At 37.4% G+C, this 12959-nt stretch overlaps 1 protein-coding gene across 2 annotated transcripts in view; it reads right to left on the minus strand.

The window, feature by feature from the left end:
• Positions 1–3695: 3695 nt before the first annotated feature.
• Positions 3696–12959, minus strand: part of ptgir (prostaglandin I2 receptor) — a 32174-nt gene continuing 22910 nt past the window's right edge. For both annotated transcript variants that reach the window (XM_026934953.3, XM_026934952.3), the window contains exon 3: positions 3696–6566. In XM_026934953.3, the coding sequence (XP_026790754.1) occupies positions 6288–6566 (279 nt within the window). In that variant the 3' untranslated portion in view covers positions 3696–6287. The remainder of the gene's footprint in view (positions 6567–12959) is intronic.

Consider the following 12959-nt stretch of genomic DNA (forward strand, 5'->3'; position numbering starts at 1 on the left):
AATTACAATGAACCAACACAGATTACTGGAAAGGTGATACAAAGTCACTTAGCAAACGTAAAACCAAAACCTGGAAATAATGAATGCTGGTGAAATTAGCACCCAATTTGGCCACCTACAATCACAGTGGAAAAAATAGTGAATGTGTGTATGATGTTGAACTGTAGGAAATATCTGTGTAGGCTTTGCAGTGTTCACATTGCTTACTATCAAGATTTATTGACTTCGTTGCAAACAGTGGAGAAAAACCAAACTGCCCCACACACACACACACATACACACACACTTAGAAATGACTTTCACTATGAGATTGTGACTTTTGTTCAAGGAAACCATGGCTTACTGCACCACGGCTGTGCTCTTTGTAACTAGGACTAAGAGCCTGCTTTTCTGTGGTTGAAGATTTTCCGGTTCTCAGACAGCATCTTTGCAGGAGACACACCATTATTATTTTTTTTTGTCAAAGAAAACATTTGTGAGAGTTGGAAAAGATGTCTCCTAACTAGCTCCTGAATTTGCAATATGAGTCACTGCTTATTTTATTAATACAGTCAACGTATCATTTCTCAGGAACATTGTAAACTTTTCAAGTCGTGTTTAAACTGTCTTTATTGCATTGCAGCATGATGCAGATGATTACATTTTCTCAACACCTCTCTTATTTTTACACATCTCCTTCCATTTCCTGGCCTTTTGCAACCATTTGTATGAGTCATAGTATTTTAGAAGTAACTTCAGGGTCTGACTTTCTGATGCTGAGACAGAGAATGTGCAACATGAAGGAAAATAAATATGAACTGCAGTGTTGAAAAACCTGTTGGATGTTGTGGTGACTGAACTCTGGAAATGAAATACTTAAAATATTTTATTTACTTTCTAATCTAGCCTTTCTGCAAAGAGCATTATGGGTAATAAGTCAGTTTAACTGTCGAGGTGGTAAAAACCTAAAGAAAAAAGTGTGATTTCCTCACACAGTAAATGTCATGTTGATCAACCTGCTAGATAGCTATGTAATCAGATATTGGCAGTCAAAATGTCACTTTGTGTAGGTGGCAGCAAAAAGTTCTCCTCTGATAGCGACAGCTAGCTGTTCGATCTTTGAATCTATGATTTCCCCAATGTCCGATTTGATTGAAAGAAGTTCCGCGCGAAGGGAAGAGATCGCGTTGAGGATGACTGAACTACCCGCCTCTGGAGCATCTTCTTCAGGCGCTTCTTCAACATTAAAGCCGGAGGCCGCGGCCTGGTCCAGTGTTTTTTCCGAGATTTGGCCGGCATGTTTGGAAAACTGGACAAATTAAATCCTAAAGTCGGCTAGTAGTTTCTAGGATGTGAGACTATAATTTTATCAATGTTCACAATTGCTAAAAAGATGTTCTGACAAAGTTATATTGGATTTTTTACGGAGCCGTCGTGAAGTGCGTGCTACTCTCTCATATCGAAACCCGGAAGTCCTAGCCTTCACATATTTTCGAACTGCTGCTCATGCAGCATCACAGGGCAGTGTAACACACTCAGAGGAAAGCAGTATCTGCCCTCTTCCACATACATGAACTCACAGATGCCCATGATTGGATAGTGTTGCTGTGATTGACAGGATCGAGAGAGTATTCCATCCCTCCTACCCAGATGCTTGGCCAGTTTTGCTCCCTTAGCTCCTGGGCATGGATAGCTGGATTCAAATTTGAGAACTCCTGATGATAGCAGTTTTCATTTTTTAATTTAATTAAAAAAAAAAAAAAATTCCAGATCTGTTAACAAATTATGAATTTTGCCTTAAAAAGTTTTACTTTCATTTTTCTTAAATTTACTTTAAGAGCATATTGGTTTACAATACTGGCTGGAACAATCTGCATAAATGTCATTTGTAATCCATATGAATCTGATGACTATTAAGGAGGCTGAATACACACATATGAATACACAAATACAAGGTACTGTAGTTCAAGTCTAGCACTGATTCATGGAAATGATTTATCTCTGGCTTGCTCAGCCTATACAAAAATAGACTGCCATCATGTCAGTTCTGTTTTTTTTGTATGGAAATGTTAAATTTAGTTTCATTTTTATATTTAGAGCTTATTTCTGGTTATATTGGAACTATATTTTAGCAAGTCTTCGAGATTTTAAAAGGATTAAATAGAAGCTTGTATAGGAATGGTATTGCTATAGCTCAATGCTCAGACAAGGTTAATAAATAGACATGGTAAATACAGTCACACATGGATACCCTAAAGATTTGCACTTCCGAAAAACAGTTTATGCCCAGCTCTCGCCCTTGCTTGTTTAAATCCTACCTGGATACTGTGGACTTGTATGTCAGAACTGTTGCTGTAATCATTAAGACTATGACACTGATACTGAACATCTTTTCAACACACTTACAGTTCATACAGTATAGTATACAGTTAGTATAGAAGAAGTAATGATTTATTATTTCACTATCCGGTGTCACATGAAAGTGGTTCCCTTTTGAGTTTCCTCTCAAGAGGACTTCCTCATGTTGTCTCTGGGAGTTTTTCCTTTCTATTGTCACCTCTGGATTACTTATTAGAGATGCGATTTATGATTTAAATGCTGCGATTTAAAGAGCAATTAAAGCTGCATTGTGACAATGTATATCCTTAATTGTATATTCTAAAAATGTTCAAATCTAAACAAATTAATTTTAATTCAATATCAAGCCATGTATGTTTTTCATAAATTTTGTGACTGGGTGCCATGTTTACTACTGAGGCTAATCTCCAGAGTGACAACAGAGCTGAACTGTAAATTTGGCAGATTCAGATGCAACTTGGGCTGCATTAGACAAAGCAGATGTTATTTTTGTCTTTACTTGCTCATACTGTGTACATCTGGGGAAGCATGTACTGTCATGTCGGCGTATTTGTGGTGTGCTCTGAACACAAACTTGTGATTCTCAGAGGCATAACTGACTTTGCCTGAAAACCCAGTTCCTGTATGCAGTACATTCTTTTGTTTCACGTCTATTTACTTTTCCTCCAGTTGTTGGCACAGTGCTTGACCTCTATACCACCCTGCTGGAGGCATCAAGTCACTGCTTTCATTCAGGTCGCTCTGTTTTCATTTAGCAGGCCATGATAGAACCACAAACCAGTCTGCTTCATAATTACTGACAAATAAGGCTGCTGACAGATTCTAGCCTACAGTTTTCATTATTTTGGAACTTGGCGGAGTGTATTCAGGGCTTTATATTCCCTGGTTTCACAATTTCTTAGACAAATAGGACCCGTGTCTGAAAAAAAAAACCCAGAAAAAACCCTGAAGTTGAATATTAGCTCATACATGAATACTGGGGTTGAAATTGTCAAATCAATTGTCTTAATTGTCTACCGGGTTTACTGCTAAAATATTGGTCTTTCTATATTACAATCATTTTCTTTGTTTTTAATGCCACTTCATTGCATTTAAGTTGTTCTTTGAAGTTTTTTATTTACTCTGGTTTAATTATTTACACTGCTATTGCAATTGTTTTTGGACCATTATATTATATATGAAATACATGTTGCAAGTAGCATAATGTGACCAGATCAATCAAAACCGCTCCCCAAGTGTTCAGTCAATGACTGAGGCCACTGCACATTCTTTAGAAGTGTTTATTATTTTTACAACTCTCCATGATTGGGCAAGTAAAACCTCTCTTTTGCAACACCGAATGAAAAAAACGAGCTGAGTGCAAGTCAGAATGAGAAAAGCTTTATATGCTGCACACAAAACTCACACAAACCAGACATAGCATGTACTGTACGTACAAAGACTTCACTGCTATATACACCACTGAGGATTTCCTTTACAAACACAAAAAAATGCATTTATCAAATAAGAACATCTCTAGTATATTTCATAGATAACTGGTTTACATATGATGTGTGATAGCAAGTGGTTGTAATATTCTGTTAAAACAATGGAAGTTGGAAAAAATGGAACTACGGACTTGTTATCTACAAAACCGCTACCACATATACAATGGAGGATATGTCTGTTTTGAAAGTTCGGGGAGACCACCTGCACACTTCCCACTGCTGATATTAATGCCTTCCACTTCCTCAAACGCTGTGTATACAAATCACCAGGGCATTTTTGTGATAGCAAAAATGTTCCAGCAGCCAACTATGGAAGGTAAAATTATCTCCTGCTCACAGTATGCTTTGTGTTTGTGATTCCCGTCAAGCATTTGCACTGAGAACAGTTCTAAAAGCATCTGTACAGCACTTTGATTTAGGCAGAGTATGAATTATAACTGCGCCACGAGCTAAAAGAGAAGGTCAGGCAAAACCAAGATGTTTCAGACACCACAAAAATGATTTTTAGGATTTTAACAACATAAATGATTGATACCACATGTTGTATTAAAATCTGTTCTTTGTCACATTACAAACAACAAACCACAGAGACCAAGTACCCAGCTAACAGAAAGTGCAAATTTTTTTCTGTGCTGAGAGACGTGAATAAAAACGACCACTGAAAAACTTTTAAAAAGATGGACAATTGTGACTTTGAAATTATGAGCTTTTGCCATGTTTGATTAAATTAAATGTATACGTTTATAAGACCCAGAATGTACACGGATGTGTTGAATTCTACACAGTACTGTTTAAAAGTTAAGAGAGAGAAGGTTATGTGTCTGAACTGCAGAGAGTCAAGTCTTTGAAGCTCAATATAATAAACAAAGAATTATAAGATGGAACCTCATAACTCTAACATCTTGCAATATTAAACACTGTGTTCGTGTGATTAGATGTAATTTATTTTTGCACAACCAATGTCTAACCAAAAGACACTGCATGCACTAAAAGCAATATTTACAACACTTCACTCGGTTTCTAGCTTAATTCAGAGTTTAGTTTGGATCCTAGTAAAACTCATATGATACGTATTACCTGTTCCAGGTATTTAACAGATGCATTGTGACAGTAGCCTTGAAATGAACTGAGACAATGTGAAAAGAGCACCTACCTTCACACTGAAGGAGGAGAAGTGCAAATATACAGAACTACATTAAGACATTTACAAAATTAATAAATTCTATGATTTTGAGAAAAATGTACTAACCTGTAAACATGCCAAGGTTTATTAAGGATGTATTTAAAATGCTTATGGTTAGCATGAAATGAGGGAACCAAACTAAAGAATTACTGTCTTCTTATTCATTTGCATTTCATTAGAGGTGAAGGAATGGTGTTACACAGATCAACTGACATATACACTCACCCAGTCTTATCAGTAAAATCTGCGAACCTACACATTCACGCAATTATAAAATCAGCCAATCATGTGGTAACAGCACAATGCATAAAATCATGCAGATACAGGTCAAGAGTTTAATTTAATGTTCACATCAGACACTGGAGTGGGGAAAAAATGTCATATCAGTGACTCCAACTATGGCAGGTTTCTGGTGTTTTTTTTGTTTTGTTTTTTTTTGTATTTCGCACCGTTATGTGTAAACTCCAGAGAGGGTTGTGTGTGAAAATCCCAGGAGTTGAGCACAAAAACAACCCCGCCCGCCACCATCAACCATGCCACAGTCAAAGTCACTGAGAGCACATTTTTTTCCCCCACTTTGATGTTTGATGTGAACATTAACTGAACTCTTGACCTGCATATGCATGATTTTGTGCACTGTGCTGCCACCATGGCTGATTGGATAATAGCATGAATGAGCATGGGTACGGATGTCCCTAATAAAATGGCCAGTGAGTGTTACTCGATTTTTTTTTTTTTTAATGATAAACCTTCCATATTTATTAATGATACACTACTGTCTTTCTAAAGGGAATAGCTGGCTATTGTAGACAACAGTAGTTCTGAAGTACTCTTTAGCTCAAACATGGTTTGTGCTTCACATACTTAGGAATGTACATACAGGCCATAAGAAGGCCCATTCCTACACACACACATACACACACTATATATATATATATATATATATATATATATATATTGTACATACTGTCCATCAATCTGTACATTACTGAGCTCTAGTTTTGCATGTTCTTCCCAAGTCCACTGGGGATTTTCACCACGTTCCCTGGTTTCCTCCCACCTACCAAAAACATGCCAGTAGGTGGAGTAGGGATACAAAATTGCCTGTATGTGTGAATCCTGTGATGGACTGGCATCCAATCCAGTGTGTATTCCTGCATCACACCCAGTGTTTCTGAAATAAGGTCTGGCCAAGATAAAGCGGTTACTGAATATTAACAAATGCATGAAATGTCTCTAGATTTCAGTATGTCCCTTGGCCCCTCATTTGTTGCTGGCTCTCACTGAGGGATGCTACAGAACATTTTGCTCTGGAGAGTGGTGGCCTCTGCAGGCACCATTGTCTCTAAGCGATGTGAGAGGCCATCTTGGGCTGTGCTCTTCACTGCCGCCTTGCTAAAGCGGCAATGCAAGAGCGCTCGCACATGCTGGAAGATGGACTTGCGGAAGATGATGAAGACCCAGGGGTCCACTACGGGGTTGAGGGCAGAGAAACGGAACGCCAGCAGGTTCCGCTGGTCGTTGCCTACTGTGCTGATGGCATTGACGAAGCCAAAAATCTAAGAGACAGAAAAAGAGGAAAAAAGAGAGTTAGGTTGGGTGAAAGATATTTAAAAAATATTTAAAATGACTGAATACCAAAGCTCTTTTTAACTTCTAAATGTCTAGGAAACCTTTATTAACTATTGTTATTTACTTGAGTGTTTATTCTGTAAGCATTCAAATCTTGCGTGCAGTTCTGGATGACTGCAACTGCCAAACATATCACACTGTACCAATAGCAGGTGAAAGGCAAGACAGCACAGTGTAGAATAATATGATTTGACAGACCAGTTTAACAGTGTAAAGGACTTGTATGAGATGGGTATTGTCAGGAAAACCAAATTATACAGATAGATCTGTGTTATTATACTCTGATCATGGACAGGATGTGCAACACATCCACAGCATTGAATTGTAATAGGGACAACATCTCTGGCTCTGGAAACACACACAATATGAGCATAGCATCTATTCTTGTTAATATTACTGTATTTTTCCTGTCATAAGCAGTACAGTAGTTATGAATGTGTCCAGGTTTAAAGCTTCAGTGAAATTAGGTAAATATGTCTCATCTGCTGTACAACTAATAAACCAGTTGGACACAGCAAGTTTTATTTGACTCTGTCCCCAAACAGAAGAGTTTAGATTCCCAGTCCATCACACAATGTGGCATTTGATACATGTGTTGAGAAAAGGGGATTACTGGCTGGCTAAATCATACTAATTAGTCTTTTGGCAAGGACTGTGCTTTTTGGGAAGGTCATTAGTTTCAACAACCTGACAGTCTGCACATGCTTCGTGTTAGGATCCAAAAAAAAAAAAAAAGTAAAAAGAAACCTTGCTCTAAAACACAGACAATGCAGAAATTTGGAAGTTTGGAAGTTTGCTGTTTGCCGTTTCATCTGTGGCACTGTGGCAGATTGCATAAATCATTACTAGGAAGGTTCTAGACCATTTCCGTCACATTAAATATTAACTAATTTCTCACATCAAACATGTCGAATGTCCGTACGGCAGCTGAAGTCTGGCTCTCTGGACTGTTTGTGTTCTGGATAGATAGCTCAGGTCATGACTTTCTTCTTTAGACCACAGCACCTGCACATGTGGTTGTTTTGTTTATTCAAAGCCGAAACACAATTCCACAAACCCCATCAGGGGCTGCGAAAGCTGTCTCTGTTTAGAAGCATAAAGCTGCCTGCATACCTTCTTCTCTGATGTCACTGTTTGTTTTAGTACAAGAACATGCTGGAATTGACGACACATCCGACACCTGAAGTTTACAGCCGCATGTAATGGAAATCTATGCCAGACTATGAAAGGCAACAGTCCAATTTACACCTTCAAGCATCGAAATGGTGTTATTTAGTTTGTGGGTGATTACTGACACAACTTTTTAAAATGTGCCATGTCCTGTCACCATATAGTACACATTAAGATAGACAGAGAACATAACACATTTCTTAGTTTACTAGCAGGAGGACATGTTGAATAGAGCAGCAACAGACAGAGAAGGCCTGGAAAAAATGACTGTGGGACCACTGTGAATCTGTGCCACCATGGAACACTGTATACCCACAACGATCGATTAATTTCACTTTAACATCAATGGGGAGCTACAGGAATTTCCATGAGCCACTAAGTGATGTTAATGATGGTGTCAGTAAAGTGTCATACCCTCTGGATAAAGTACTGCTCCGACTTCTATTCAGCAATTCTGAATCAGTGGCTACCAACTCATCTGTGTGACATTACAAGAAGCCAGTGATTGTCACCGTTACACGTTGTCAAAACAACTCCAGAAAACATGCCCCACCACATTCCCTGGCCTCATATGGTCCTCAAGCAGAAGCTCTCTATCCTGCCATGGCCTACTAATCAAGTTCTGACAAGACTGCTTGGGCACCATGGAACTTTCAGGATCTCTTTAAACAAGCACTTTTGGATGAGCTTATAGTGTGGTTAAATGAAAAGAAAATAGTTTTTAAGGAAGTTTGTCTAGTTTGTTTAGGGAAGTCTGTCAGCGGCCTTCTAAATTGAACATAAAGCCACAAGACTGCAAACACATACACCCACCATTTAACTTAACATACACAAAGGCCTAAAACATATCAGAAAATTGCACATAGCAAGAATTTATTGTTGAAAGTACAGAGCAAAAGCTGAGTAATATAGGCTTTGAGATAAGTTTTTTTTTTAAATTAAAATGATCTGCACAAGAGAAAAATATTTTTTAGATAGTGGCTGCTTTTTGCTAGGTTATCATACCATGTAAATTTCAAACTATAAAATTCACAATACAGCAAAAATCCAGTTTTGTGTTAAAGGGATGCTACAATACAATAGACAAGTTAATTTTTTTGTTTTTCATTTTTCACTCATTGAATATACCCAGTCCTTTTGAAATTAACTACATTTGCCTCATCCACAGGCGATAATGTAATCAACACTCAGTGAACACCAAAAAACCAAATTTTGGTGAAATATGTCACAACTTGTTTAACTAAGAAAAAGCTGGGTTTCATCTAAAATGACTCCAGATCAAACTATTTCTGCATTTTCATTTTGTAATTATGATGCACCTACAGAATTACAGTGCTGTCGACCAGTAGAGCAGGAATCTTTAGGAGTTTGGTTCCAGCCCTACTATAGGTAACACCCCGTTCTGTAGTGTTCAGAAGCTCCTGAGTACCTTGCTTAGCTGGATTAGGTGTGCTTTGTTAAATTTGGAATGGCAAGTAGATCTTCAGGAACAAGGTTGGGCCTGCAATATATTCCCTTTAGACAATGTAGTAGGATTTTTTTTGGCAGTTAACTTTGGGCTAAATGCCAAAATGTGATAACTGGTATTCAAGAAGAATAATAACACAAAGAGCATATAGAAAATGCATCAACTATAGTAGACTATGTAATTTGAAAAAAAAAAAACAAGGATTAGCAAGTGTCTTTTCTGCAGGCTTTTGCAGCACTGTATTTTAACTGCCACCAAAAAACATCCTGTTCTCATGCTTGTGTTTGTGACCTACTTCGTTGTGGTTGTTCTAACCAATAACTGTAAATTCACCGGGCTAAAGATCTGTAGGCCTTTAAGTATGCCACTGAGTCAAGTGTAAGTAGAACATGTTTGGAAATAGAGATGTTTAGCATCATCTTCACCAGACTGATTTAGCAGGCCTGTTTGCACTTGAATGGGTGTTGTGATGGAGCTGTAATTATGGAATTGTGTTCCCATTATCTTGTTTAAAAATAGTTTCATGGTGTACTCTTACATCATTTATAAGAAGGTGAAATTTGCTTTAATCTTAAACCCTGTCCTGATTCATGCCTTCTTTTATATTTTCCAGAAATATTTTTTTACAATATACTTATCAATATAGGTAATTTAAATATAATATATTTCTGAGACATATATTTCTGAACTAATCAGCTTCACCTGTTCCTGAGACTCCCGTAAATAACCTGGTCTTTTACTCAGTCACTGCACAGCCTTGCTGCTGGTATTTACTAGCAAATTATTGAGTTTGCTTATTCTGTGGATGTTACCCTGGTGTGATTTTGCTTCAGTCTGCTTATTGATGCTGTCCCTGCCTATTCACTTATCACCTGACTGGTGCCTCCTGGGTGTTTTACCTGAATCCTTGCATTTGCATCCAACTTGTATATGCCTGACAGGCATCTGTAGACATGTTACAAGAGCAAAGAAGACAGAAACAAACAGAAACCAGCATGACAATGAGCAGAAAAAAATGGTTCAATGAAGACAAATTAATATTGCAGAAGAATTACTGCCGGGAGGATGCTCAATTCTGAAAGAGAATTTCATACGGATGCAGAGATGGAATTAAGTTTTATTACCGGTAAGTGACCATGTCAATCAAACAAACAGGCGGGTTCAATACAAATATAATGTTCTTCATATTACAAGTCAGAAAAACAAAGAGCCTTTCTAAAACCATCAAAAAGGAGTTTGCCAATGTTTTATGAGATAAGAAGGACAGGAAATAAACATGAAATAGGGCTACAGGAAGTGTAAAATCTAACTTTACAAATAATTTTGACAGTAACTACAACTGGACAGTGATTTAAAACACTGTTTGTTTGCTTTGCTTTCCTGTAACTGTCCGAAACCACTCGACAAGCAATTTTTCAAAGGATTATATTTAAAATGTACTGCTTCTTACTGTGCACTGAGTTTACCACCCTCCCCCATTCTGCTGTATTACAAAACTGTGGTTTTGTTTTACTTAATTTAATTTTCTAGTTAATTATTGGCAATAATTTGACAAGACTTTTTTTGGTTGTTTGTTTTTTTTTGTCCAGTGGGTGGGGGTTGAGAGGAGGTTGAGAGGGGGTGCGAGTTTTCCAAAACTGGGAAGTGGGACTCACAGGGGAAAAAAAGTTTGAATACATCTGCCTTGAGGAAACATAGAGTGTTTTTTTTTTTTTTTTTTGCAGTTTCTCAGTAACATTGCATTATATTTTCAAGAGAAAAATAACAGAGAGGCTGGAGAGGGAACAACCTTTTATGGCTGTTACAGTGATAGTGGTAAGATGATAGTGGTAAGATGAACTAATTTGTTTTTGGATCTTACATATAAATATAAGTGATTAATGTATCATTCAGTAAGTGTTGGCAAACTGTTGTGGTGGAGCATAATCACATTCTGGGTGGTCACACAAACCCGGTGTTACTTTCCTATAAAAGTCAAATTTTATTCCTTACTCAAGTAATTCAATTAGAACCCTTGGTATTTAATTAATTGTAACACATTTCCATCTCCACAATCTTTTAATCAGAGAGTATATGTGCGTGCATGTGTAGTTGATTAGATTACAGAAATTGAGTCAAATGTTTTGCACTGGAAACATTAATGTTAATATTGTCTGATTATTGGAACAGATCAAGCCAAAGAACACGTTAGATGTAATATCCTGAATGTTTCCATTAAATGTGTGAATTAGAGCAAGATAGTAGGCATGAATGTGTGACGTTAAAAAAAAAACAAAAAAACATCATAGACTTCATATCACATCACAGGTTCCAACACTGCAATTTGCACAAACCAGTTCCAGTTCCATAACTCTATCATGTGTCACTTTTGTTAATATTATACATTCTCTTAGGATCTAATTACTGTTTTTTTGTTGATTTTCTTCAGATATGGATCTTATGCACTAGATTTAAAGGAAGGATAGATCAATAGAAGAAGCTCTACGTTTTGATTTTACAGTAGCCAGCTCAAAACATTTTGAAGCTCTTCAGATTATTGCAATCAATATCTTGCATACTTAAGTAATGTAATCTCTAGAATGTGCTTTTGGCGACTGCCCAAAATTACTTAAAACATGTAAAGTGCTTTTAAAGGGTGGTCAGAGAAGCTGGGAAAATGTTCTGTGTGTGGAGCTGCTCTCCAGTCAAGGCAGACGGCCTTTTTCCGAGGCGTTCCTGTGCTCATGCCACAGAATATAAAATTACACACAAAAACCAAACAGCAGCCTTCGTTGATACTGTGTTCCAAGAAACAACACCAGGCTTTGATTACAGACAAAATAATGTGGTTGAAGAAACCCTTTTAAAGTGCAAAAAAAAAAAAACAACCCATCAATCAATAACACTTAGGTTCCAAAGTCTCATGTAAAATTCCTCTCCTCATTCTGTTTTGAAAATGTATTCTTTTAATGCTGTATCTTCTATGCATGCAGACGCCACTGTATTCCCACTGCTTGTTACATTATTCATGACCTCTGTGCATTTAATTCAATTATACCGTGCTGGCATGATGAGGTGCATGACGTCACTCGACATCCGGTCATGAAAAAGTGATAAAGACTATAGAATTAGATTTACTCAGTTAAGAATTACTGTCGATATTGAAATAAATTGAATATGGATGCATTGGGCCAGTACAGTAATGATGTTAGTTGGTACAGTGCCCAGTTCTGCCTAGGCAGCTTAAAAACACCAGGCTGACATATCTACACTCAGCTCTGCTAAACAAATAACAGAAGGAAGAGCAGTTTTGGATATTGCAATACTGCTGTTGGTATATATTTAGATTAAAAAAAAGAGGATGTGAAAATGTCTGTGTTGTAATAACAAATAGTGGGGCTATTGAAATGATCACAAAAAAAAGAACAATTTGTTTGACAGGTGTGATTACCCAGCCTGCAGCCTTGTGCCTACAGCCGAATCAGCCATGCTGATGTCCAGTACAACAGCACTCTTGCTTGTGTCATACCGCAGGTTATACAGTAAATACATTACCTGGTGATATGTCCTGGGAGTTTACAGGGTTAAAAATAATGGCAGATACATACAGGACCACAGCTGTAGTAAACACTTGCTATAAGGCTTGTTATGTGATACCGGTTAGACAGGCGTGAACTGTGAAATGTGCTCTTGATCCTCCAAG

Source organism: Pangasianodon hypophthalmus, chromosome 14, assembly GCF_027358585.1.
Source record: "Pangasianodon hypophthalmus isolate fPanHyp1 chromosome 14, fPanHyp1.pri, whole genome shotgun sequence".
NCBI lineage: Eukaryota > Metazoa > Chordata > Actinopteri > Siluriformes > Pangasiidae > Pangasianodon > Pangasianodon hypophthalmus.